Source organism: Engystomops pustulosus, chromosome 7 (genome assembly GCF_040894005.1).
Source record: "Engystomops pustulosus chromosome 7, aEngPut4.maternal, whole genome shotgun sequence".
Taxonomy (NCBI): Eukaryota; Metazoa; Chordata; class Amphibia; order Anura; family Leptodactylidae; genus Engystomops; species Engystomops pustulosus.
The window spans coordinates 96,859,139-96,886,690 of record NC_092417.1 but is presented as its reverse complement, the minus strand read 5'-3'; the positions used below and the strand labels follow the sequence as shown (position 1 = coordinate 96,886,690).

The 27,552-nt window shown below is 43.1% G+C and overlaps 1 protein-coding gene across 3 annotated transcripts; it reads left to right on the top strand.

The window, feature by feature from the left end:
• Positions 1-9,401: 9,401 nt before the first annotated feature.
• On the top strand, positions 9,402-26,852 carry PHLPP2 (PH domain and leucine rich repeat protein phosphatase 2). 3 transcript variants are annotated; one of them, XM_072117305.1, is made up of 19 exons: positions 9,402-9,655; positions 11,468-11,712; positions 12,783-12,916; positions 14,807-14,997; positions 15,896-16,021; positions 16,629-16,783; positions 16,885-17,031; positions 18,081-18,311; positions 18,389-18,588; positions 18,672-18,732; positions 18,829-18,924; positions 18,999-19,154; positions 19,313-19,513; positions 19,595-19,757; positions 19,963-20,093; positions 20,408-20,518; positions 20,600-20,794; positions 21,084-21,315; positions 21,427-26,852. In XM_072117305.1, exons 1-19 carry the CDS (start codon positions 9,542-9,544, stop codon positions 22,537-22,539), a joined length of 4,002 nt encoding a protein of 1,333 aa, XP_071973406.1. In that variant the 5' UTR covers positions 9,402-9,541; the 3' UTR covers positions 22,540-26,852. The 3 variants fall into 3 exon arrangements, with proteins under 3 accessions (XP_071973406.1, XP_071973408.1, XP_071973407.1); XM_072117306.1 differs by lacking the exon at positions 9,402-9,655 and adding an exon at positions 9,829-9,911; XM_072117307.1 differs by lacking the exon at positions 21,427-26,852 and having other exon boundaries at positions 21,088-21,309.
• Positions 26,853-27,552: the final 700 nt, after the last annotated feature.

The window sequence follows — 27,552 nt, the reverse complement described above, 5'->3', positions numbered from 1 at the left end:
GCCATAACCCGTCTTGATCCCAAAGACGCTGAAACCTCTGACCAAACCCTGAGAGAACAATTCATTAATGGACTTGTTGATAGAAATCAAAGTTGTCAACTAAAGATCTTCTCTTCTCAACATGCCCAGGCCTCCTTTCTTGAGTTTAAGGAAATTGCCATTGACATATTAGGGGACCGACCGCCTACTGGACCGCAGAAAGAGCCTGAATCTGCGGAAATAGAAGACTCTGCTCTAGCTTGCCATCCAACGCAGCCGACATCACCTACTCCTGCGGCTACGGAAGCTGCTGGCTTAGCAGGACAGGTCCCTAATCTGGCGAACACCCTGCATAAAATACTCGATCGGTTGACCCAATTGGATGTGACTGTCTCCTCTATGAGGAAGAAACCTCCAGAGAAGTGATGGACTATCTGTCTAGTGGGCGAGTGCCTGAAAGAATCCGCCGGAGAAGAGCTGATGGAGAATTGTCTCAATTGTGGTGCCAGAGAAAGACTCTGAACATGCATCAGGGTCTGCTAAAGGGAAGAACTCTGGACCCTATCACCTATGACCGGCTGTATCAGATTGTGATTCCCAGGAGGGACGCCAAGATAGTACTGGATATGTACCATGACAGGTCCGGACACTTTGGCGCTCAGAAGACTGAAGCTACCCTCCGAAGGCGCTTCTACTGGGTCAACATGAAGTCCGACATCGAAGCCTGGTGTCGGGAATGCCCAGCATGCGCCATCGCTCGAGGAGAGCGACACAATCAAAGGGCCCCTCTAAATCCCATTGTGAGCCAACGTCCCTTAGAGAACCTGGCATTGGATCATGTGAATTTGGAGCCAAGCAGATCTTTTCACACTTATGCTCTCACGATCATCGACCACTATACCAAATTTGTGGTTGCAGTACCTGTCAGAGACCTATCTGCAAGGACCACTGCAGTAGCCCTGTGGAAGAGCTTCATCCTCCCCTATGACTGTCCGGACCAGATCCTTACGGACCAAGGAACAGCATTTGAATCCCAAGTCTTCCAAGAACTGTGCACTCTATATGACTGTAAAAAGCTGAGGACCACAGCCTATCATCCCCAAGGCAATGGGCTTTGCGAGAAGATGAATCAGACTCTAATCAACATGCTGAGGACTCTGACCCCTGCAAAAAGGGCTGACTGGCCAAAATTGTTGCCCGAATTAGTGTACCTGTACAACAACACCACTCATTGCTCCACAGGATACACCCCGTATTATCTGATGTTCGGGAGGCACGGCCATCTCCCTGCTGATATGACCTGGGACATGGAGTCCCCTGATTCACAGTCTTTACTTCCCCAGACTGACTGGGTTCACGAACACCAGAGGCGCTTGGCGGATGCCAGAGAAGTTGTGGATCTGCGGTTGGAAGAGGCCCGAGAGAAACAAAAAAGGGACTTCAATCGTAATGCAAGTGCTGAGCCTTTTGCCCCAGGAGATCGAGTGTGGCTGCGCAAAAAACCATCCCACTAGTAAGCTAGATGGGCGTTGGGAGCGTGAGCCATACTTAGTTAGGGACAGTCTCTCCCCTGAAGTCTACGAGATTTCAAGAGGAGACCGTCCACTACTCCGGGTACACAGGAACCAGCTGAAGAGATGTCTTGGTCCTTTTGCCCCTATGTCCACACCTCTCACCTCGACCCCCAACTTACAGACCTCATTGTGTTCACCTACCCCCAGTTTCTTAGAACTTGTGACGGTGCCCTAACTCTGTGTTGTTGTTTCCACTCCAGTAAGAGGTACCCAGAGAGACAATCATCCCCACCGCAGTCTCCAATACTGCTACCCGTGGAGAATGATCTGGTTTCAGAATCTGCAACCCCGGCAGCCTCAGAGGCAGCTGAGACTCCTACTCCAGCACCCGACTGGGAGGAGGACCATGAGGAAGTTGTTATCTTCTCCCAACCAGAACTTCGGAGGTCTCAAAGGGAGACGAAAGGTAAAGCTCCTGCATACCTGCAGAAGTATCAGCTGGTGTCACACACAGAGGAGGCAGGTATGCTTTTCTGACACCAAAGTACTCACCACCAAAGAAGATACTGAGTAACCCCTGATGGGCTGTAGCCCTCTTCAGGTACTGTGTACTTATTGTAAATAATGTTTTCTGCTGCTATCTCAGTTGGGCTGTACACCCACCTATACCCATAGAGCCAGAATCTTTCCTGAGACTCTCCCCCTTATTTACTTATCTCAGTCAAGAGACTCTCCTTGAACTGCCCACTGTCATGTGCTATGAGAGCATCTCTTCCTCTGCCACAGCAGAAATTTCTACAAAGGACTACACATAGAGGAGACCCTTTATTCATTTATTGCACTTTTCCTCACCTCAAGGGCTGTACCCAGAAGATGGACTTTGCTATTAAAGACCTTCTGAGAGACTTTTGCCAGATACTCCAAGGAAAAGTTGCTACTTTAGTGACTTCTTGTATTGCACTTAATGTCTTCCTTTTAGGTATGGACATTCTGCATGCACTATTATGCCTTTTCCTTTTTTTAGGTAAAGAGACATTTTATCCTGCTACCCCGAGTAGCCTACCTCTGTAACGTTTGCAACGTTAATGTTATAAGTTGTGTACCCATTGGGCTCCTAAGCCAATGAGAGTTTTCCAAAATGTTTGCACACTGTCAATATTATGTCAATAGTTTGCACTAACCTTTTATAGGCCTTCCAGATTGTAGAGTGGCTGTGTCGGACCATTTATATGTAAACCCTGACCGCTATCCTATGCCTCAAACCGAAGCTTCGTAAGTGGGGGTAGTCCGTAAACTGCGGGTCCTTAGGGGACCGGGGGTGTTAAAGATGTAGCACCTGGATGCCAATCACACAGGGGTAAGAATGTAAGTCGGCAGGTACTTGTACAATGTATAATGTCTTATTGTGTCACATATGCCAATGTAATACATATCTACACTATGACACCACACGTTTCCTATTGTAGTTTGCTTTAACGGCGTCAGCGACAAACTGTCGTACTTAGCATACACGTGTCTTGTTTTAATCCGACACCAACCCAGGTGTCTGTCTCCAGGACCATGGGCGGTTTGTCCCTACAGATCCCTTAGCCTGCACTTCACAGACGTGCCCCATTTTGTAATTCACCTCTACCGGCCATCACTTGCACAGACCCCCGGAGGTCCCCCGCTGCTGGCCAGCGGTTGGTCCTCTGCGCCCCAACCAGTCTGTAGTCGAGCCGAGGGCGGCTCTTTCAACTGCCCAGGGGGTATGCAACACCCCTGCCGATGCAAGGCAGAGGGGTTGTTGCGAATACGTCCTACCATGTAGCTTACAGCCTGTGAAGGGTCTGATCAACCCCACAGCAGGTCACTACATAACACAGGGGAACACTGCAGCGGTAGAGTCTGCTTGGTAAGGCAGGAGTTAAGTGTTGGATGTGATGTAATATGTGTTAGCCAATCACCTGTGTTCTAACCATGTATCTGTAAGCTGGGATGCGATTGGAGGAGGAACCACCACCTGACCAGTGGGAGTAATAAAACCCCTGGTCAGGAAAGTTCTAGAGTTCAGAAGAAGACTGGAGTTCATCCAGTGAAGTTATTGTCAGTCAGTCAGCACACCAGACCAGATCAGACCAGTTGGTCAGAGTGCAGCCAGAGCTCAGCTCACTGCCTGAGCAGCTCTGCAGAGCTAGTTAGTGAGAGAAAGGGTTATCATCCTACCTTTAAGGGTGATATCTGAAGCAACCCAGAACAAGCTGAAGCATCCTACTAGGACACAGCTATCTCCCAGCCTGCCATTGCATCCAGGCTGATGACCCATTCCTGTGGTTCCATCTCCAACTGCAGCCCCAGCATTCTACCATTTGTCAAAGCACGTTGCTACTGTTCCTGTCGGTTCCAATAAAGAACTGTAAGTTATTTTTTTTCAACGGCTGCCTATGTCTGGTCCCTGCTACTACGGCTGTCACCATCACGGGCACCCTATCCATCACTTTTCAACTTTTCAACTCTTTTTGTATCGGTGATTTATTCAATAAAGTATTGTGTATCGGACACTGGCTGGATCGTGAATATTTCTTCCACTTTGAAGTTTGATGCCTCAGCAGCGAGGTGATCCGTGCCGTTTCCATCACACAAGGCATTGTGTTTGGAAGGTGAGCTTTACCCTTTCCTTAAACCCTATCCATCACACAGAGACTTATACTCCAGACACCAAAGGGTTGCCCCAGGGAGAACCGCTATAGCAGCCTCTCCCTCATCATTTCTTGCCAACACCACCCTGCTGGAGACCTGCCAGGCTGTAGGACAGCCCTCCGGTTCCCCATACCAAGCACCGTGACACTAGCGTGCCTAGGCCGCAACCGCCAGCCACTCAGGTACTGCGGGCCCCGGCTGTCTATAGGCCCCAAGAAGAGGCTAGGCCCCGGTGGGGGATGTTGCACACACAAACTTGTGCTGTTTCTAGGCAGCAAACCGGCCCCTGGTCCGTTGTTTTATGGTCTGTCTGGTATTGCCATTAGTGCCACACATGTCCCGTGAAATAGAATAGTAATCGGCTTAGGGCTGTGGAATCCATGGGGAGGGCTTAAGGCCATAGAAGTAAATGGGAATATGTTCTAACTGTCAAAACAATGGCTAGCTAGCACACTTCCCTATTATATGTTAAATAGAAAGGCATTCCAGAGGAAAAAAAGCACACTTATTAAACAACTCTCAATCTTTAACCCCTTTGGGACTCGCCCTATGTTGGCCTTTAGGATGCAGTCCCATTTTTCAAAGTGCATATAGCTTTGAAACCCTATAAGATATCCAGGGGATTTTGTGACTGTACTTCAAATTAGTTTAAAAATTTGGATGAAATCTTTTGTGTTTAGTTATGAAGAAAAGAAACGAAATTTGGCAAAAATTGAGAAAAAAAATTTATTTTCAAAGTTCTAAATTTTTCTCTACTTTTGATGCAGATAGTCATTGCACCCAAATAAAGTCATAACTTACATTTCCCAAATGTCTGCTTTATGTTGGCATGGTTTTTTAAGATTCCACATATTTTACTAAAAATGTTATGAGGCTCAGAATTTAGGTGCCATTTTTCTCATTTTTTGGAAAATCACCAAAACCGTATTTAGAGGAACCTGCTCGACTTCTAATTGACTGTGAGAGGCCTAAATAATAGCTAAACTCGTAAATTACCCCATTATGGAAACTACACCCCTCAAAGTATTAAAAAATAATTTTTAAGAAGTTTGTTTAACCCTTTAGTTTTTTAGGGGTTAAAAAAAAATGGAGGCGCAGTCTACAAATTGTAATATTTTTTGACAATACACTCATTTTGGGTGGAAAATGAAACATTTGAAATGGATTAAATGAAAAAAGGCTCCACAAAGTTTGATACCCAATTTCTCCAGAGTACACTGATACCCCATATGTGGTGGTAACCTGCTGTATGGGCGCACGGCCGGGCATAGAATGGATGGAGGCGCCATCTGGTGCAGATCTGCATTGTCGCATTGTACAGGCTATAATTTTTTTCTTTTTTTAATGTGGACCTATAGGGGCTTATTTTTTTTTGCCACATGAGATGCACTTTTTACATAATTTTGGGGCATCTATAGCTAATTGGTGAGATTTTATTAACTCTTTGTTGGTGGAGGAAATTAAAATCATCAATTTTTAGGAAGGTTTCTTTGGAGTTTTTTTTTGGCTATTTACCATACCATAAAAATAGTATATTATTTGTGCAAACATCCCCCACCGGGGCCTAGCCTTTTCTTGGGGCCTGGAGACAGCCTGGGCCCGCAGTACCTGAGTGGCTGGCGGTTGCGGCCTAGGCACGCTAGTGTCACGGTGCTTGGTATGGGGAACCGGAGGGCTGTCCTACAGCCTGGCAGGTCTCCAGCAGGGTGGTGTTGACAAGAAATGATGAGGGAGAGGCTGCTATAGCGGATCTCCCTGGGGTAACCCTTTGGTGTCTAGAGTATGGGTCTCTGTGTGGTGGACAGGGTGCCCGTGATGGTGACAGCCGTAGTAGCAGGGACCAGACGGAGGCAGACGTTGAACAAAAACAACTTACAGTTCTTTATTGGAACCGACAGGAACCGCAACAACGTGCCTTTAACAGAATGGTGGAGTGCTGAGATGCAGTTGGAGGGAGCCACAGGATGTAGAGCGCCAGCCTGGATGCAGAGGGCAGGCTGGGAGGTCACTGTGTCCTAATAGGATGCTTCAGCTTGTCCTGGAGTGCTTCAGATATCACCCTTAAAGGTAGGATGATACCCCTATCCTCATTAACTCTTAGCTATTAGCTCCACTCTTCAGGCAGGGGCTAGGCTCTTCCTGCTCTGGTCTGGTATGCTAGCTGTATAGAGTTTAGACTGGAGTAATTCCAGTCTGCTTCTGCAGACTCCTAGGTCTGGCTAGAACTGCTCTCTAGAACATTCCCTGGCCAGGGGTTTTGTTACTCCCACTGGTCAGGTGGTGGCTACTCCTCCAGTTACATCTCAGCTTACAGAAACAGTGTGTAACACATGTGATTGGATGACACATCTTACATCACACAAAACACTTAACTCCTGCCTTGCCAGGCAGGATCTACTACTGCAGTGTTCCCCTTTGTCCTATAAGGACTATGTAGTGTGATGTAGTGACATGCTGTGGGGCTGACTAGACCCTACACAGGCTGCAAGCTACATGGTGGGACGTATTCACAACCACTCCTCTGCCTTGCATCGGCGAGGGTGTTGCATTTGTATTCTATGGGTCGCCATGAGTAAGAAAATACCTAATTTATATAGATTTTTTATTTTTTTCCAAAATTTTACTGAATAAAAAGTAATTTGGCGAAAATGTTAATTTTAGCATCACCGTCATTTCATATGCATAACTTTTTATTTTTTTGGCTGACAAACCTGGTTAAGGGCTTATTTTTTGCAAGAAGCGTTGTTCTTTTTAGTGTTCTTATTTTATATTGTGTAACATTTTTTTATCACTTTTTGGAGCATTTTTTAAAGGGTATTAATTAAAAATTATCTTTTTTTGGAGCGTTTTTTGAAGTTATAGGATTATAGGTTTACCATACTTTTACTAAATTTGCAAAAAAAAACCTTATGTGAGGAAAAATCTTGCCATCTTCCATGAGCTGTAACACTTTTTTTTTTTTCTATTCATCTAGTTCAGTGATGGCCAACCTATGACACGCGTGTCAGCACTGACACACGTAGCCATTTTCAGTGACACACGGCTGCTGGAGAAAAATTGCTGTAGTGCAGTTTCCTGGGGCCGGTCAGGCCGTCGGTCGGTGATGTGGTCTGCAGCGAGCGGCTGCATCTCAGTCAGAGAGATCACAGCTGCTGCTCCTGTTCTCCAGTCCTGCTCTGCGGAGGCCGCGAAATGAATCCAGAGTGAAGCAGTCCCAGCTTGCAAAAAAGGAAACCTATGCTCTGCCTCCCCGGGAACATCTACACAGGAGCTGAAGCGGCCTGAAGAGGAGTAACGGAGGCTCGTGGTGTCGTTGGAGCCTGTGCCAGTTAGGTAAGTTAATTTATTGAGTTGAGCTCTGCTGGGCTGGGCTGTGATGTACACTGCTTTGGGGGGCACTTCTCAGGACACAGATGTCCTTAAAACTAGCTGTTGCTGGACTGCCACAGGTTCGCCATCACTGGAATAATTCCCCCTCACCCTCACTTATCTTAGTTCATGGCACCCCACACAAGTTAAATAACAGCAAGACCAACAAAAGAAACCAACTGACCAATTAACAAAGAAGTCACTAAGCAGGTAAGTTAAATAACTATACATATTTGTTATTTAAACTCTAAATATCACAAAATAAGGTTTTTTTTTCTAAAGGTGACACACCACCCAAGTTATGGATGGTTTTTTGGCGAATTTTGACACACCAAGCTCAAAAGGTTGCCCATCACTGATCTAGTTGATGGCTTGTTTTTTTGCGGGACTTGTACTTTGCACCAATATCATTCTGGAGTAGATATGTTTCTTTGATCACTATTTATTAAATTTTTTGTAGGATGATACGGGTAAAAATCTAAATTTTTGTGGGTTTTTAACATATTTTACGGCCTTCATTGTATAGGTTCAATAATGATTTATTTTTATTGTATGGGATGTTACGGACGCAGTGATACTATATGTGTGGGGTTTGTGTAAATGATTTTGACTTTTTTTCACATTATATGTTATTTTATATGTTAATGGGGCTTATGGGCATTTTTATTAATTTTAGTTTTTATTTAAAAACATTTTCTTTTTACTTTTTTATTACTCCCACCATGAGACATGAACAAGAAATCATCCAATTGCTTGTTCATGATAATACCCTGCAACACTGATGTATTGCAGGATATTGGCTCAGTCAGCCTATGCACATATATAATCTCACACTGTAAGAACCTGTCAAAGCAGGATCTTACAGGCACTGCCAGTGGACAGCGTGGTAGGTCCAATCGTGAAGGAGAGACACAGAGAAGGCCATTTAACAGATCAAACACCCGCAATTGGAGCTTACCCCGACCCATAGAAGGTGTTAATTGTGATCATCACAGTTGGGGTAAGCTGAACCACTATTTTGTTACCCATAAATAAACTTTATCTTACATCCCTGGCATCAGAGCGGGCATGTCCTGTTTGAACGACCCCTCCTATGTAATCCAACCCATGTCTCAGTATGTCATGTGACCAGGATCAAGTCATCTACCCAGTTACATTATATTTTCTACTCCATGTATTTATGTGATCACATGAAATCACAGCAGCCTCCATGGTGGGTAGGAAGGAGTAGAATTCCATGGAGGCTGCTGTGATTTCATGTGATCAGATACAGACATGGAGTAGATGTTGCAAATGTGACAGGACCTTGGATGACATCACCCTTGTCGGATGGTATTGATTGCCCAATGATGTAACAGCGCGCTCTCTCTCAATGTTCCACTTTTTTTTACAATTATCTAATTTACATTATTATTCTGTGCTTTAGAATATATACCATGTAATACTGCTATTTTACCTAATCACATAGGAGTACACAATGACCTTGACATTTACATAATTTGTGTGCTGCTCTCTAATTTTCATCTCCAGCGTAAGTGACAGATGATAAGGTGACACCTATGCCCTTATGCCCAAGGATAAGGGCAGCTGTGAGTATTTAGAACTGCTGCGAGGGTTAATTATCAGGCCCTTGGCAATAATCTATATTTCCCGAGATCCGGTTTTACCACCGATGTAATGATTAACCAGCTGACTGTAAAAGCCACCACCATCTCTTGTAGGACATGTGTCCTCGCGGCCCCGTCTTACGTCTTGAGAAGGGCAAGGTACGCGCAGTGGGTAATGTGCCAGCAGTAAAGATGGCGGCGGTGGGCGGCTTCTTCATTTGCGGAATATAGTATACGCAAGGTGGGCGAGGTTATTTTATTGGATTGGCAGCACAAGTGTCATGCGCCAGCTGATTGGCTGAAGGAAACCTGCTGTCATTCGACTAGGGGGCGAAGACGCCGGGGATTGGCAGGACGTCTGTAGGCTGTCAGTCGTTCTGCAAAGCCTTAGAAATGGACGGCCAGAGACCGGGTCCTTTCTTGGGACCGAACGGTGAAGGAGGGCCAGGGCCTGAACCGAACCGGCCCAATACCAGTGCACGGGGAGCAGCTGTCCGGGTGCTTAAGGTGGGCGTCTGTCATCAAACGTGATTGGCTGCAGGCACTGCGTGATGGAGAGCACTGGTGTGGTGACAGGTTATGGCAGTGGCCAGTGCTCAGTGATCCCCCTGTCTCTGCGGCGCCTCCTACTGGCAATCTGCTGGGAACTGTGCATGCAGATGTAATCATGTGCTGCACACCACAACACCATGTATATATGTACACAGGTGCCCCCCTATGGACCTCCATATATACACAATGTGTATAAGGTTCCTGTATACAGGTGTCTCTTCCCTCATAGACCTCCATATATATATGTTGTGTATGTGGTTCTTGTATTCAGGTGCCCCCCTCCCCCCTATGGACCTTCATATTTATTATGTGTATGTGGTTCTTATATACAGGTGTTTCTTCCTATAGGGACCTTCTTTTATATATTGTATATGTGGTACATGTATACAGATGTCGCTCCCTCCTGTAGACCTCCATGTATATATTGTGTATGTGGTTCCTGTATACAAGTGTCTCCCCCTAAAGACCTTCTGGTATATATTGTATATGTGGTTTGTGTATACAGGTGTTTCTTCCTATATAGACCTTCTTGTATATGTGGTTCTTGTATACAGGTGTCTCTTCCCCTATGGACCTCCATGTATATATTGTATATGTGGTTCTTGTATACAGGTGCCTCTTCCCCTATAGACATCCATGTATACACTGGGGCACATTTACAAAGGGATTTGTGCCAGTTTTCTGGAGGACTTCTAGTGGAAACTGCTTGCATGGGTATTTAAGAAGTATCTGCGCAACTTTTGTTTCACACGTGACCCTTTTGTGGCACAGCTGCGCTAGCCACAATGCAACACAAATTAGGGGGCGTTCCAGTGCTTGGTCGCACCGGATTTAACATGCAAAGTCTGTTGCACGTCCTATGATAAAGGTGCACCACAAAAAAAAGTTGGTGACCTCTGTCGGGCCACTGCAGGAAGCGCCTGATTCATGATTTCTGGAGCACGTTCTTAATGAATCTGTTGCACTGAGCATTATACACAGGCAGAGCACTTTTAGTGCAGTTTCCCACATTCTTAGTAAATGTGCCCTATTGTGTATGTGGTTCTTCTATACAGGTGTCTCCCTTGCCCTTATAGACCTCCGTGTATATGTTGTCTGTATACATATGTATACCGTTCTATATGTATACAGTCTGTATAGGTATCTCCACCCCATATACCTCAATGTACATATGGTATATGTGGTTCTTGTATACAAATGTGTCCTCCCCTATAGATGGTTGTCTCTATATACAGGTGTCTCCATAGACCTACATGAGTATATTGTCTGAGGTTCCCTTATCTCCAAGTATATAAGTGCTATAAGAAAGGCCTTATGTGCAGTACTAGAAGTGTTACTATACAGTTTGCGAGAAATATAATACTATCAGTTATGGACAGGAATATGTTATTACACAGCTTTTCTGAACATCTCTACTTTATGACTTCTCTTCCCTGGGACACATGCGAGGGAAGGGGAGTGAGCAATATTACACTGGCTAAAAATATGTAGTATAAGTAATATGTAATACTGCCCCTACTGGAGTTCTGAGAATGGAGACATAACCCCAGGACATTTTATAGCCCCTTATACAACATTAAATCCTCTTTGATGCCAGAGCATAACAAGCATAAGTAGTATGGAAGCTGCCTGCTATATGGTATATATTTCCTAAGAAGTGGAGCCAGCAGGGGGAGCTGGAACCAGTACAAGGAGATTCTGCCAGCCTGTAAGATACTGTGGGTATAATATTATTCTTAAGGGTTTTTTTTTTTTTTTTTTTTACAGAGGAACATGAAACGTAGTGGGAGTAAAAATTGCCTGAGTCAAAAGTGCTGTCTGGGGTCCAGAGAGAAAGAGTGGCTAAGAGAAGACCCCAGCAGAGGATGTATTTATGTCTATGGGACGGACCAGACTTCCTCCCTTTATGATCTGCATGTGGTGCTCTGCACTGTGGACACAACTGCCTCTGAGATCCTGCTGAGCGAAGGGACCGAGAGCCTATACGTGCAGCTCAATGGGGACCTAGTCAGGTGAGGAGACTATTCACTATTGGAAGTCAATCTAACGTGATCAACCACCATGTACTCGGATGCACCGCACCTGACCCACTTTTAATGTTATGTTGGCTTGGCCCGTTTTACCATGCAAGGTCTCTATACCTAATTATGGAATTCTATGTTAATAGAGGGGATCCTCATCTTTTGTCCAGTTACAAAGAGTGCCACTTTATCGCAAGGACCAGTCCAGCCCATCCCTGCATTATACAAGATTCTTTGAACAAGCCATGTGCAATTCTTTATTACCCCTGTGGGGGCACTGTAGGGAAATTGAACACTTACCTGCTGGATACCTCATAGTTTACAGCTCATCTCTTCCGGTCAAAGGGGGTAATTTTCTTGCAACCACCTGAGATTTAGATGGGAACCATGTACTACTCGTTTCTCCCTACAGCCAATGTTATACATTAATACAGCTCTCAATATATACTATACTCCCACTATAGTCTTATCCAGCCTCATTGTTGTCCACAATAGCTTCCATACATTTGAAGCGCTGAGGGCTGAGCATGTACATTGTTTTAGCGATGCTTGCTTGGAAGAGAAGATCACTTATGAATAGATGTACATTGAAATCCTCTGGGATAGTCCAGTTTTGTAGTGTGCTTGGCATGCTGTGACCATCTTTCAGATACACATGTGCCTGTAGGACTTTTCATGTGTATATCCCCACGGTCCTCATCTATCTATATTTATAGCTCTAGCAATGGCATATCATCTGGTAAATATTAGTAGCTTGTATACATGGCACAGATCCATAACCAGTGCAAATATTAAAAGAATCTGCTTGTTTGTCTTGAGATTATGTTGCTCTCAGATAAAGCTCTTTATTCATTAGATTGACATCCATTACAATGGCTCATTATGCAGTGACAAGGAGAGGCATGAGAGGGACACACTTCAGCTGTGATAGTAGCCATTGTTCAGAGCACAATACATGGCAGAAAGAACATGGACATCAGATATAGCCACAGACTCCTCTATTCTAACAACCCCACCACATGTACAGCAGTACCTCATGTGACTTGTCTTGTGTGTTTTAGGAGGTTAGAAACTCAAGAGCGACCTCTTCACATGATATACAAGTACCTGTCCGATCTGGGATTTCGGGACACTACTCGGATCCAGGAGGAGGCTGCCCACTCTGATCTTAGCTGCATGATTCGCTTTTATAATGGTAGGTTGGAGGAAGTACTGATCCATGAGTCGTTTAACCTTTCTCTAGAGAACCTGGTGGATTACCCTGGTAGTTCTAGCATGAAGTAATGGCTACTAACTAGTATGGCTGTTATTACTTCTGCCTCAGGGTTGTGAGCTACCCTTTCCAACACTTCTTCTCTTTTTCTGCCTATTATAGGAAATTTACCATTAAAAGCAAGCATGTTAAAGGGAACCTGTAATCAGGAAGCTCATTTTTACATGATGAAAGGTTCCAATATCCGCTGGCATGTTGATTTTAAAAATTCCTTTGTCTTACATCTGAAAAATTCCAGTGCTTTTTAAGTATTTCTTTTACATTACCTGGGGGAGTTGGTTCAGTTCAAACGAAAGGTGAGCAATAAAAGCGTGGGGGGAGTCATGCCGCCAGCTCCATCTGAGCTACTGCGTATGCACTGAGCTCCCAAGGAAGCGCAGGTATTTGGGACAGCAGTGGCTGCTGGGGTGTGGTGTAGCCTTTGGTCCCACCCCCCAGTAACCTCTGCCAAAAATTAGCAAATAAGTTAGATAAAATGTCTTCATACACAGTACTTCAGTGAAGCTGAAGTAAATCCAAGCTTCATTGCGCAAGCACCGTGAAGACGTAGGCATGGGAAGCACTGGAATGAGGCAAGTAATTAACGTTTTTTTAATTTTAATATTGTGAAATTTGGCATAATAAAACACCGGCTGGTGCTCTTTAAAGAGGACCTGTCACCCATAAAAAAGGCACCAGGAGCTGCTTAGTAAAGCGCTACCCCACTTTTAGCAGTGACAAACTGCAAGCTTTATCGGAACCCTCCGATAACGCTAGCAAACACTGCTGCGAAGAACTATAGGAACGCCGGACAGCACTCAAAGCGGTCCCAGCCGCTGCTTCTTCCCCGGACCGCCCATCCCACTCCATAGGTAGCGGTGACTCACGGGCTTCATGCTCCAGTCACCGCCTCCTAGTTCCTCATGAATACGCCGGACCGCTATGAGCACAGTCCGGCATCCCAATTGTACTGCACGGCAGTGTCTGCTAGCGTTATCAGAGGTTTCTGATAATGCTAGCAGTGTAACACGTTAGTAAGCAGCTCCTAGTGCCATTTTTATGGGTGACCGGTCTTCTTTGATAGGTAGATTCTTGATGGTAGATTTCCTTTACCCAGTGATGACTCAGATCTGGTTACTGTGACTATGGAAATCTCAGATTTGTTATCTATCGCTTCCTTCTAAAATTGACCCTTAAAATTATGCTAATAAGCCTGAAGGGCTATGGGCATTTTACAGAAGCCCTCTGCACTCTTACTCTACAGCAGAAGTGCTCCTCAGAATGTAACAGCCTGTGCAACTACAACATGGAGGCTTCTGATAACACACCTTATTAGGATCACTTTAAATGTTGATTTTAAAAGGAGCAAAAATAAGATTACCAGTCACAGTGCCTGGATCTATGAGTAAGTGCCCTTGATTTATCACGCTTTTTAATGGTCGATTAAATACATGTGTTTAACTCTGCTGAGTTGTGGTTAAGGAAAATGCATATATTTTAGTCAAAGCTCTCATCACGCCTATGACCAGCGGCAGAAAGATGAAACAATGCAGGAGTTCAGGTTTTTGTTACTTTTTGTAGGTAAAAGTTTCAAGTACTATTTATATCCGTCATAGACTGTGTAGAAAATATCTAATTGTGCAAATTGTGAAACATGGCACTTAGAGACATCCGCTCCAATATTTTCATGAATTAGTGGAAAAGTGGTGTCCCCATTTGGAGAGAGTGTCCAGGGTTATGCTCTGATATTCCCTTTCATAGATTATGTTGGGTTCTGTTATCTTTTTACAAACCACAAACACAATTTAGTGATGAAACGTTTATTTCTTTCAGAGAAACCAAGTTCTTTGGAGCAGTCAGATCGCATTTTGCTGTCTGGGGTGTATAACGTTCGCAAGGGAAAAACCCAGCTGCACAAGTGGGCCGAAAGAATGGTGGTTCTGTGTGGTACCAGCCTGATAGTATCATCGGTGAAGGACTGTCAGACAGGAAAGATGCACATTCTGTCCCTTGTAGGGGGCAAGGTGAGGCACTACATTGAAGCTTCCCTTGTGTGTTTGGATTGCTGAGCTTGCTACATATTTTATGACACGGCCACCTCTGTACACAGTGCTGAGGAGATAGTAAACGTGTGATGGAGCAGGGAGACATTGCAGCTTACATGTAGGCTTTTCTTTTAATACAAACTACTTTTCTCTTATAAATGTGCCTGCTAGACACTCAGGTTTCTCATTTGTTTGTTTGAAGCATTTAAGACTCCTTCATGTAACCTAACTCGTCAGCTAGCACCAATATAACTGGAGTATTACCCAAAATAATGTATTCAATGTAATAATGTATTGTTTTTGCAAAAAAATAATGATTGAATATGAAAAGAATATTTCTTTACTGTATTCTTAAAATATTCCTGTCCAGAGGATTTGTTCCCTTAACACAGTAAACGATCAAATAATCCAAGTACTCAAAAATAATTGCTTAAATAAAAAAATATTTTATTGTGGCAATGTACATATATTTGTGTGATGCAGATAGTATGGCACATCCTTGCCTGAGAAGAGCTTGACAGCCTTGACGTGCCTTTCTGATACCTTCCCTTCATCCAGCGGCGAGACATCACAAAAATCTATGCACAAAGCCACAATAAAATATTTTCAGATTTAAGCAAATTTGGGATTACTTGGATTATTTTTTGATTGCTAAAGAGTCTGATCCCTTCCACTTACTTCTACCACTTCCAAGAATAATTGACACAGTAAATAAATAGGCAGTTCACTTTCCCCCTCGCACAGATGGAAGCCACAGCATTTGTCTCTGAAGTCAATTTTAGAAAGTGAATGACACAAGTCCCTGCATTTTACATTGTATACCCGATATAGTCCTATGGTCTCATCTATTTCTTCCATTTTTTGTCCTTAATTTCAGGTAGAGGAGGTGAAGCGAAGACCACATTGCCTGGCCTTTTACTCTGCTGAAGCACAAGCTTCCACTTACCACGTCAGCTTTGATTCTGCAGCAGAGTACCAGAGGTGGCTCCGTCAGGCGACCAAAGTAAGTTCACACTGTGCACTTCATGTATAGATTCCTATAGTGTTGTATGAAGCCTTAAAATTATGTTCTAACCATGGGCACAAAAAAAAAATAAAATCTACTATAATACAAAATAATCTATTATAAAAGGCGAAGTATTTATCAACTACTGATACTTTATACTTCATATAGGCTGTTAGGGGTGTGTCGGTTAGTGCAACCACGGAGTAAAATTCTCCAGATGCCATAATTGGTGTGTATTTGGAATTGCACTCCTTCATTACGAGTAGCTGACATGTGACATTTAGGCTACGTGCACACTGCAGTCGCACACGTGGATCTGAAACCACAGCAGTGTGTGTGAACTCATAGAAATGAATTTGTGTGCTATCCATTGAACCAACAGATGGCACATGGACCAAAATCATGTTAGTGTTTCAAAGGGTTTAGTGTGAGTTTTCTAGAACAGTTTGTTAATTTCTCTAAGTCTTGTAACCCCTACTTAAATAATATTTTACTATACTATTAAACTATAAACCTGCACCACATGTGCTACTGCCTCCACTGGTGCACATACATCAAATGAAAAACCTATCTTCTTGGCTTGTATTTTGTTGTTTAAATGTAGGTCGTATCTCAAAGACTGAGCACTGTAGATCTCTCGTGTCAAAGCCTGGAGGAGATTCCTGAGCACCTCTTCTACTGTCGGGACATTACCAACCTGAATCTCCGTCACAACTTTCTGCAACTGCACAGTGAAGCCGGAGTGACCAGTCTATGCAGGTTTCTCCGGCTTTCCTTTCGATTAGTGACATGAACTTACACAGTCTAGTCATGGACGTGATTTGCATTTTATTTATCCTGTTCTTCATGTCCCTCTGTAGGTTTTCACAGCTGAAAGTTCTGAATCTGTCACAGAACAAGCTGGGAGATTTCCCCCAGGAGTTATGCGAGATCACCACCCTCACAGAGCTCAACGTGTCGTGCAATGGGCTGACGCTCCTACCTCCCCAAATTGGGCAGATGCTCAGGTTAGATTTGTACAATTGTAGTGTATTAAGTAATAATTAAGACATTGCAGCTATAAGACATTATGCAGGCCTTGTCCATAGTGGATAAGTTATGGTGCATTGGGCTTTCTGTGTCAGAATGTCAGCTGGTGCAGATATTCTGGATTCAGTATGTATAGGAACATGGCTCATGAAGCTCAAGGCAAAGGCCAGTCAGCGGGTTACTGACAAGGATCCCAGGACCATAACTATCCAAAGTGAGGGTTAAAAAGCGAGCTACTACTGAAACAAATGGGTGTCAGATGTTTATAGTGGAGAGCCCTAGAAATCCCAAATAGTCGCTGTAAAGAAGAGTTAAACTGCCATTATATATATTGTGGGATTGTCCTATGATTTAACAGTTTAAGGACTGAAATCTTAAATGGGTTGTCCAAAATCAAAAACACTTCTTTTATGTGGCTGGGGGGCTGCAACAATAATAAACCTCTTATATTCTCCTTTCTCCACACTCCTGTTCTTCAATGGCGTAGCCCAGTTCTGCCAGGCTTTTGTACAAAGAGGCAGGCAGTGACCTAATGTCTACAGCCGCAGGTTTTGACATGACGTCACCGCCAACCACTGTATACAAACAAAGGCGAAGGTAACGGGCTGCGCTGGGACTGAACTGGAGTATGGAGGGTGGTGAATATAACAGGCTTTTTGTTCTTTTACGGCCAAAGTTTTTGATTCCTGGACAACCCTTTAATGCCAAGCACTATTATTCATGGTCCTAACCATAGCAAGATGGGTCATAGACAGTCATTGCAAATGGCTACTAAAGTAATTAAAGGATCAACCAGGCATACAGCTGCAGGAAAGCCCTAGATTTTGGCAACTTGTGTGGCAGTCAACACTACCTTATAAATCACTAGTTCCTGGCTACCACCATTGCAGTTGGCAGTGCCCATTCATGGTTCAGACTTACCAGGTAGAAACCTGTTAAACTGTTTAAGGAAAGCCTTTTTGGGTCTTGTGTATTCAGATCTTGGCAGTCAATACACTTTGTGTAAGTAATCCTTTGTACTCTTCAGCCTTCAGACACTAAACCTTGATGGGAACTACCTGACTTCATTACCAGAGGAACTTGGATGTCTTCAGCAGCTCTCCAACTTGAGTTTATCATTTAACAATCTAAACCATGTACCCCCTGTATTTGAGAAACTTTGTTCAGTGGACAAATTATACATGGCCGGGAACCGTATAGAGTCTTTAAATCTTCAGACTTTAAATAACATGACACATGTGAAGTCCATAGATCTAAGGTAAGCTTATTAGTGTTCAGGTGACGATGGTTTTTACATTACATAGGCTGTGGTTGACAAAAATGTTTCCACCATAGGATGAATGATCTTACACAAGTCATTGGCACTTTGGAGGGAGATGACAACATCATTCAGCTTGATGTGCGAGATAACCAGCTGACAACACTGGACCTCAGATGCTTGAGGAATCTAGAACAATTGCACTGTGAACGAAACCATCTAAAGGAGCTGTCTCTATGCGGCTTCTCACTCAGAGCAGTTTATGCTTCTGCAAACCGTATGTTCCTGCCTCCACAGTCGCCTCAACTGTTCTCTGCTCATCTTTCTTTGTATCATTGTGTTTCTTTTGTTTCTTTGTAGGGTTGAGCGTGGTAAATGCATACATGACTCCTTCCCAGCTGGTTTCATTAGACCTTTCCAGGTAAGTGTTTGGAGACATCTCGCTTTGTACCACCATGAAGTATAACTTGCCCATCAATTTTAATCAAGCGAGCTATGTCCCTTTGTTTAATATCAGGAACTGCTTGATATCAGTGCCAGATTGGGTTTGTGAAGCCAAAAAGTTGGAAGCTCTAGATCTCAGTTGGAACCTATTAACAGAGTTGCCATTGAGGTAACTGTGTGGATGAGCCTTATTGCAGAACATAAATAGAATTTCTGTTGCTAAATATGTGTCTTTTCCTTTAGAGTAATGGGGTGCCCTAAGCTGAGACAGCTGCTTCTTGGACATAACCAGTTGAGGAACCTACCGTGCCCTACTGACTGCATCCTCCTCGAAAGTCTGAATATCCAGCACAATCAACTGAGGCATCTTCCTGACTTCCTTTTCTCTGTAGCTTTAAAGTGAGTGTTCACTGGGGTCATTTGTATTAAGGAACCATGACCTTCAAAACTACATACACCGTGTTGGCATTTTACTGTTTTTATAACCTATTTCTGGCGCTGTTTTCTTATCCTGTCCAACCCCTTTAATTATGTACCAACTATTTGTGTTTCTCCAGTCTCAGGTTTCTTAATGTATCTGCAAATGCATTGGAGTCCCTACCATCGATGTGTAGTGGAGAGGAAAATGGAACTAGGCTGCAAGTACTGTACTTAACTAACAACCAACTAACTGATCAGTATGTCCCATTCTTGACCATACATGCGAACCTCAGAATTCTGCATATGGCTTATAACCAACTGGAAACCTTCCCAGCTAGGTAAGGTGAAGAGAGAAGCTGCCGCCTTGCAGCCGTGTGAAAAAAAAATCACTTTTCTCAACCTTGGCTCTTGTTTTGCAGCAAACTAAACAAACTGGAACTCTTGGAAGAGCTGAACCTAAGTGGAAATCGCCTGAAGTCCATCCCCAGCACCGTATCTAACCTCAAACATCTGCACACCCTCATCGCTCACTCCAACTGTATCAGCGTGTTTCCTGAGATTTTCCATCTGCCACATATTCAGGTCTCATTCCCACTTACAACCTTTGCAATCAGACCTATCCCTACTCTCCACTTATAGCTCTGATCCCCTATTATCTCTCCTCTCCCCCCTCCCCTCTCTTACCCCTGCAGGCTGTGCTGCAGCTGTAGAGTTGTGTACATGGTGTCATCTCATTGTCACTGACTCGGCCTCTGGCATGAGCTGTTGCTGCTCTTTGTTCCTGCAGCTGGTTGACTTGAGCTGTAACAATCTGATGGAAATCCCGGCGCCCGATACCCTGCCACCTGCCCTGCAAGAGATGGACTTGAAAGGGAACAGTGACCTGGTTCTGGATCATCAGCTCCATGACATTTTAAGGTAGTGTAGGTTTGTCTGTCCTGCAATAACTTCATTACTGAATATGGAATTGTGGACATCATAGATGATGATTTACAGCTATGGCTGAGAATCTGAACTACCTGACTACCTGTCAGCAAACATGAATGCATACAGTGATTTACATCTATACCATAGAAGTCTTGGCTCCTTATTTCATATATACTATGTTGTCATCAGAATCTTTCAGTAGAGCAGCTATAGGCATGAACACAGAAGAAATGTTTTTTTTTTTCTGCACCTTCATGATGTTCATCTTTGCAGTGTATAAATACACTTAATGTATCTTTCTATAGTCACATTCCCAACCTGAAAATTGACAGCAAGTCGCTACCTAATGCAGAGATGACGGTGCCATCCTTTCCCTGGAATTATGGCTTGGCTGAAATGTCTGGGCAAAGAAACAAGTGAGTATAGTTTCCAGTCATGGTCGAGGGGATGGTGAGATAACTGCAGTCATGTTAATTCTTCTTTCTGTCCTTCTGCAGGCTCTGTGTATCGTCTCTAGCTGTTAGTGATTTTGCAGAAGGGGTGGAGGCTCTCTTCGGCATGTTTGATGGAGACAAGAATGAGGAGGTTCCACGTCTCCTGCAGTGCACCATGGGAGATGTGCTTCTTGAAGAAGTGCAGCAATCCAACTGTGATAGGACCTTCATGTGCCACACCTTCCTGGTGTCTCATAGGTCTCTGCCTTCTTACTAGCTTACTTTGGGCCGCTTTCCTCTTCGATCATTACAAAACTTTCTCTCCAGGTTCTGTATTTTATCTGTGTCCAGGTAGAACCCATTTTTATTTTTCTGCAATAGGAAAATGGATCAAATAAAAAAAAAATACTGACCACCGACAGGGGGGAGATATAATGTTTGTACCTGGATTCTAGTTGAAAAGCATCATAGTAGTTGTATTATTAAGGACTTGTTAACCCTCTAGTGACAATGGAGGATATTTATCCTTTCATTTTCTTTCCATTAGGAAGCTGGGGACTGCAGGCCAGAAACTCGGTTCTTCTGCCCTCTTGTGCTATATTGGACACACTGCACCAGAGCACAGCAACAACTTCTCCTTGACTGTAGCCAACGTTGGAACTAGCCAAATGGTATTGTGTAGGAACGGACAGCCACTGGTTTTATCCCGCATGTTCAGCATTGAGCACTGCCGTGAAGATCTTCTGAGGATCAAGGAGCAAAAGGCGATTATCACAGAAGTGAGTGGTGAATATTCTGTTTCTCTAATAAGGTCTATCATACTGCGTTAATAGTATTGTTACCACATATAACACTGCACATTATGTCTATTCTGTCTTTTTGTATTGCAGGATAATAAAGTGAATGGAGTAACCTGCTGCACACGTATGCTTGGCTGTACATATCTACACCCATGGGTGCTTCCAGAACCTCATATCACAAAGTTACCACTTACAGTGCAGGACGAGATGTTGATTCTAGGGAACAAAGCATTGTGGGAGTATGTGCCAGTGGCAGAAGCTGTACAAGCTATTCGTCACTTACCAGATCCACTTTCAGCTGCTAAAAGACTGTGCACTTTAGCACAAAGCTATGGTTGTCCGGATAATGTTGCTGCCCTAGTGGTCTGTCTTAATATTGGAGAGGATACCTGTACTTGTGAAATGCATACTCTGACTTTACCCAGTCCATCTGGCCTGACCTCCACAGGTGCCACAAAGGAATCACCAGATTCGGTGACTCCATCTTCTAGTAGTGGTATTGCCTCAGAGTTCAGTAGTGAGATGTCTGTGTCTGAGGTGAGTAGTGAGGTAGGTTCCACAGCTTCTGATGAACATGCTGTTACCGGATTAGATGGAAGCCTCATCCTTCGGCCAGATCGAAGATGCAGTCTCCATCCAGTTCCTTCAGCCAGCACTTTTCAGCGGCAACCATCATGTGCCACTTTCTCTAGCAACCAATCAGAAAATGGACTGGACAGTGATGATGATCTGCAGGCTGAGGGTCTCAATACTGGTAGCAGGGTGGAAGTAGAAGTGGATATTCACTGTAGTAGGCAGCACTCACCAGAACCTTCTGCCTTAGGCATGTTTCAGGGACTGGAGGAGGATTGCAGTGAAATTTCAGTGCAGATTCTGCAGCAAAACACCATCAATCATAACCCATCATCAAGCCAAGAAAAAGATGACCTGCCATCCTCATCCTCTGGGCCTTCTCTCTATAGGAAGAAACACTCCAACGGGTCTGTTGTGCCACTGGAAGAAATTCTTAACCTTATTGAGGTTGCTTCTGATGCTCCTAAGAAAAAAACTGGTTACTTTTCTGCACCTTCACAGCTGGAACCAGAGGATCACTTTATTGTTCCACCACATCTGGAGAATGAAGTTCGGCAACAGTTAAATGACTTAGAATCTGGAGCTGAAGATAGAGCTAGTACCCATGAAGAATTTGACACTGCTTTGTGACCTTGAAAACTCGAAGAACTTTAGGGATCACATAATCACTTGGTCCCAGAATTGCACATTTTACAATTTTCACTCCTTATATCTTGTAATGTGCAGCAGGGGGATTTGCCAATCACAGCATACCTCTTTTACCCTCCTTCATCTGAAGCCAAATGTTTGTTTGTTTTTAATTTATTGATGAATTTTCAATTCCTGATTGTTGAGCCAATGAACAAATGTGAATTTAATCCATATATTTATATTTTTTACCACTTGGTCCTAACAAAGGTACAACCACTCACTTGGGACTTGATCAAGTGGAGATTCTCTAGGGTGAATTATTCAATTCAGATACTTCAAGGTAATTGGGAGTAGAGCAGGGGAAGATTGGTTACCCTAAATTGAGCGACTCTATGGATTTGCTATGGACTATTGGGTAATCTTTTTTATACCTCTGATCATAGAAAGCAGGAAACCCTGTGGAGTCCTAACATGGACCAAGCAGTGTTTCTGCCCTATTGTAGCATTGGCCCACCAATGTCATTATTTTAATACCCTGTGGGTAATTGATATACCCAGAAGCTAATGCCCCAGACACGGAGTAGCTGATTTGCATAGTAATAAATGAATCTTTAGAATTTGCAGCGATTGATGCACTTTGAATGACTAATTCGCTTAAAATGAAGTATGTTCGTGGGAATTTTCCCATCATGGCCGCTTATCATGACCAATTCTTGATCAAACTGGAGCAACTTGTACTATACCTTTAGCACTTTCAAATTGTTCGGACTTTTATGTACCTTGTACATTGATTTGCATCTGATTTAGCAGAGACATCCTTGAGGATAGTCCTAGTTTGTAGACGAAGAATGAGGACTCTTACATTCCCATTACATTCTTGAGACTCTGTTGTGGAAAGGGATTTTTTTTATATAGATAAGGACTAAATGATCAAATGAATAATCCTACTGTAGAAGCTCCCACTTGGCGAATGTTTCCAGTGGAAGGGGCAAGTTTTATGACCAATGGACATGAGCCAATTTGTTTTTATATGCACTTTGATGTTGGGTCATGGTACCTGGAAGGGAGCAGAGACTCCGTCTGATGCAACAAGAAACTGTAGATATCCTGTGGCCTGGTCCACGTCTGATATTGCTAGATTTCTGTCCAATTTGCACTAAATGCTTTATAAATTCCGCTTTGTGATGCTGCAGATTGCATTGCTTTACCAGTCTGTGTCCTCCTCCCATCAGCTTCACAGATATTTGGTTGTGAATGAACCAACTTACTTTATGAAAACCTAGGAACCTTGGCATGGATTGGACATTTAGTACTTGGACTCCACACTCAGGGATGTCCCTGATTTGAATGGAGTTGACACTACTTCTATTGTTGTTTCTTATTTTGCAATGATTGCCATGTTACTACAAGAAAATGTCGCCAATGGGGGAGACACACTTGCTGTCACAGGAATTCCTTATTTTTCCCTGCCACAAGGTTTAAGGAATTTTACTTTTTCAGGTTATATTCATGCTGTGAGGATGCATTTAAATGTTCAGGATCCAGGAGCAGCGCCTGTCTTTCCCTTTATGGGTTTTGATATTTGAATGTGTAAATGCATCTCTAGGAACCATAGATCTGGGCATCATAAAGGCAGTCTAGTGAGGTTACTAAGACATGAGTCACTTTGTGCCTCGCTCCTGGTGAATTTGCACTTTGCTATTGTGTCTATTTAGTGCCACTACTGGGGACCCCTGCTTACTTCTTACTAAAATGTGAACTACTTGGACCTAGGTGTTCTCTGGCAAGATACCCAACCGATCGCACTGTAATGATATTGAAAAGCTGACTTTACTCAAAGCCCTACAAATCAGATGTTTAAGTATCACTAACATTAAAGTAAATTTCCAGCTTTTTTTTTTAACAGGATGCGGCAAGCTTCTGATTATCTTCCTTTTTTTTTTTTTCTTCACATATATAGGTTTCCAATATCAAATTCTTTTGGATGCCATATTCTCCCGTCTTGAGCATCAGTATATAGTTCATGCGTGAATTAGATGTGTACTTCCATTTCCACTTTTATCTCCATATTTTAATTCATTCACATGAAAGGTTTTAGCCACATAAAATTCCGTTCCCCCTCCATTGTCATCCTTGCCGGTTACTCCAAATGAATGTACAGGGAAGATATTAGTAAAGCATAGAGCTGCCCATACACATTGGATAGCAGAACTAATGGATTGTTATTCCCCCAGACAACACCGCTTATATGCAATCCTGAATTGTATACTGGGCATGATAGTTTTCACCTTTCAGTTTGGATGCATATTGAGTTGGGATACACTGAATATGAAATCTGGGAAGGGGGTGGGGGGTGCTACTGACATCTAATGTGAATTGTCACCATAATCTATATTCTCTGTGCATTCTTCTTTATGCTAAGCTTGTACTGAAAATTCTATACTTTGTTCACATTTTAGCTTTCCTTGTGTCCCAGTTGTTGTCATCCTTAAATCTTTTCTATAATAAAAAGGTCTAATGATGACAAAAGCAAACAAAACTGTTTGAACATAAAAGCATCTTTGCACTTTCTTAGGGGTGGGTACAAGACATTAGGGTGGATTTACACGGGCTAGTTACAATGTGTGTTGCTTTGCTTCAGTTTTTGTCTACATCTACATCTATTAGCTTCTGTTATCCATATGCATGAAAAAAAAAAATAGGACAGGTTCTTTTTTTTTTCATGGACAATGGATCAGTGGAAAAAACTGAAATAAAACACCCATAGAAAACAATGGCTCAGTAAGGTTTTAGTGAAAACTACAGAACCATGAATATGAAAAACAATGTCAGTGTGAAAGAGCCATTAAAGGGGCTGGTCACTTTACCTTATGTTTTTGTAAGTGTGAGGGGCAGGATATTAGGTAATGTACCAATAGACTTCAACTAAAAGTTCTGCACCACTTTCTTGATGTGTAAAGCGAAGACTTTTGCCTTTTACCTCACATTCCCCTCCATGAAATGGCCCTAGACGAAGGGTCATGTGACCTTGTCTATCCATGAGCATTTGCACCGCCAGGACTTTATGATAGTATTCATGGATTTAAGGCCGCATTCACACGACCGTATGAAAATGGCCATATGCTACCCGTAGAACACCGTTTTTTAACAGGTTACTTATGGCTACATTCATTTCAATGGACAATACGTCCAACCATTTATATTGCCGGTAACACCGTACCATATACTAGCCATATCAAAATATAGAGCATGTCCTATTTTCTCCTGTATTTCAGTTCCGTATGCCCTTGGATGTACAGGCAGTCCCCGGGTTACATACAAGATGCTGCATATGGATGAAAACCGTCACGTATATACGGTATCATATGGCACGGAAATACGGGACTGGGAAAAATCACATGTTCGTATGGATGCAGCCTAAGATAAAGGTCCTGGCAGGTAGATTGTTCATGGGCCAATAGAGATCACATGACCCATTTTATGGACGGGAGTGTCTGGCTGATGAAGTAAAAAAGAGGAGGCTTCAATTTACATATCAAGAAAGTGGTGCAGAAATGTTATTAGATGTATATTGGTAAATAACCTAATATCTTGCCCACACAATAGCTAAAACATGAGGTAAATTGGCCAACCCCTTTAATAAAATGGTGCTGCTATGGCAGAAATCAGGCCATTTCCCTTTTGCTTTGGTTTAACTAGGTGGAATCTGATTTCACAGGTCGAAGCACCCTTAAGTACTTTCACTGGTAGACTTTAGGTGTCAGGATGCAGACTGTTCTTGGATGCTCAACCATCCTCCCCCCAGTAGGCAAGAAGTAGAGGACTTGGGCATGTTACTGTACCCCACCATTTCAACATAATATCATTGGATAGGCATAGAGTGGTCTTACCTGTTGCACCAACCATGATTTCACCAATGTTCTACAACCCAGCTTTATAAGCATCCTGAATCCCTTCCGAACAATATTGTTGATTTCATACTGGAAATATATTATGAATTGTCTGGTCTTGCACTGCTGGGGTAAATTTTATGGACACTGCCCCCCTCCTAGGGGAAGCCAAAGAAATGACAGCCTCTAAAGCCATTATTTATACATTTTTATTTTAGCAAAAGCAATAATATTGTATATATGTACAAGTTTGCATTGAAACGGTTCTTGATTTTAGGCTTTGCTGGTGTATTAAAAAAAAATCCCTGGTTTTCCATGAAATGTCAAATATCTGATCTGTCCCCAAAAGCAAACTGCTGTGAATTCTGTTCTAGAAAAATATCTTCGGATTTATGTTATTAAAACAGAACCTGCCGTCTGATGTTTCATGCGTCCAGTTATCTTTCCTGAATAGATCCATTCTTTATATGTGCATTGTAAAATTGAATCCGGGCTTGGATGCTCCGCCTGCAAGCAAGGGGTTTATGGTCCTGGTTTCAGAAAATAGCTGCAGCTGCAAATACAGACAGGAATAGGCTCTGCTCCGAGTCTGTGGCTCGGGCAGTTGGTTCAAACGGGGCCATAGAAACCAGTCGTGTTTGTGAGCCTATAGAAATAAAGTTGTGTGCATGATGTAAGTAATTGTATAAGCAGGAGCACTGAAATGTGTATGTTTACTTATGAAGTATATTCACTTTTATCTAATAACTGTCTATAGCAGCAGTATTATAGTAGTTATACAATTGTCCATAGAGGGCAGTATTGTATTATTTAGTGCCGATTTATGAAATTTTCTTATGACTGAAATGTACTTTACAAAGAGTTTCCATTACTAAGCAAGGGACCGAAAGAATACAGTAGAAAGTGCTCCCTGCATAAAGTGCAGGGTATGATGGGTGTGACATTTAAAGGAAACCTACCACTTGAAGTGGCAGGTTTCAGATGGAAATACCGAGCACCAGCTCAGGGTGAGCTGGTGCCGGAGCTTATTTTTGTTAGTGTTTTAAACCGCGGTATCGCGGTTTAAAACACTTTTTAAACTTTATAGCCGGCGCAGGGAGGTACGCGCTCGGCGCTTACCATA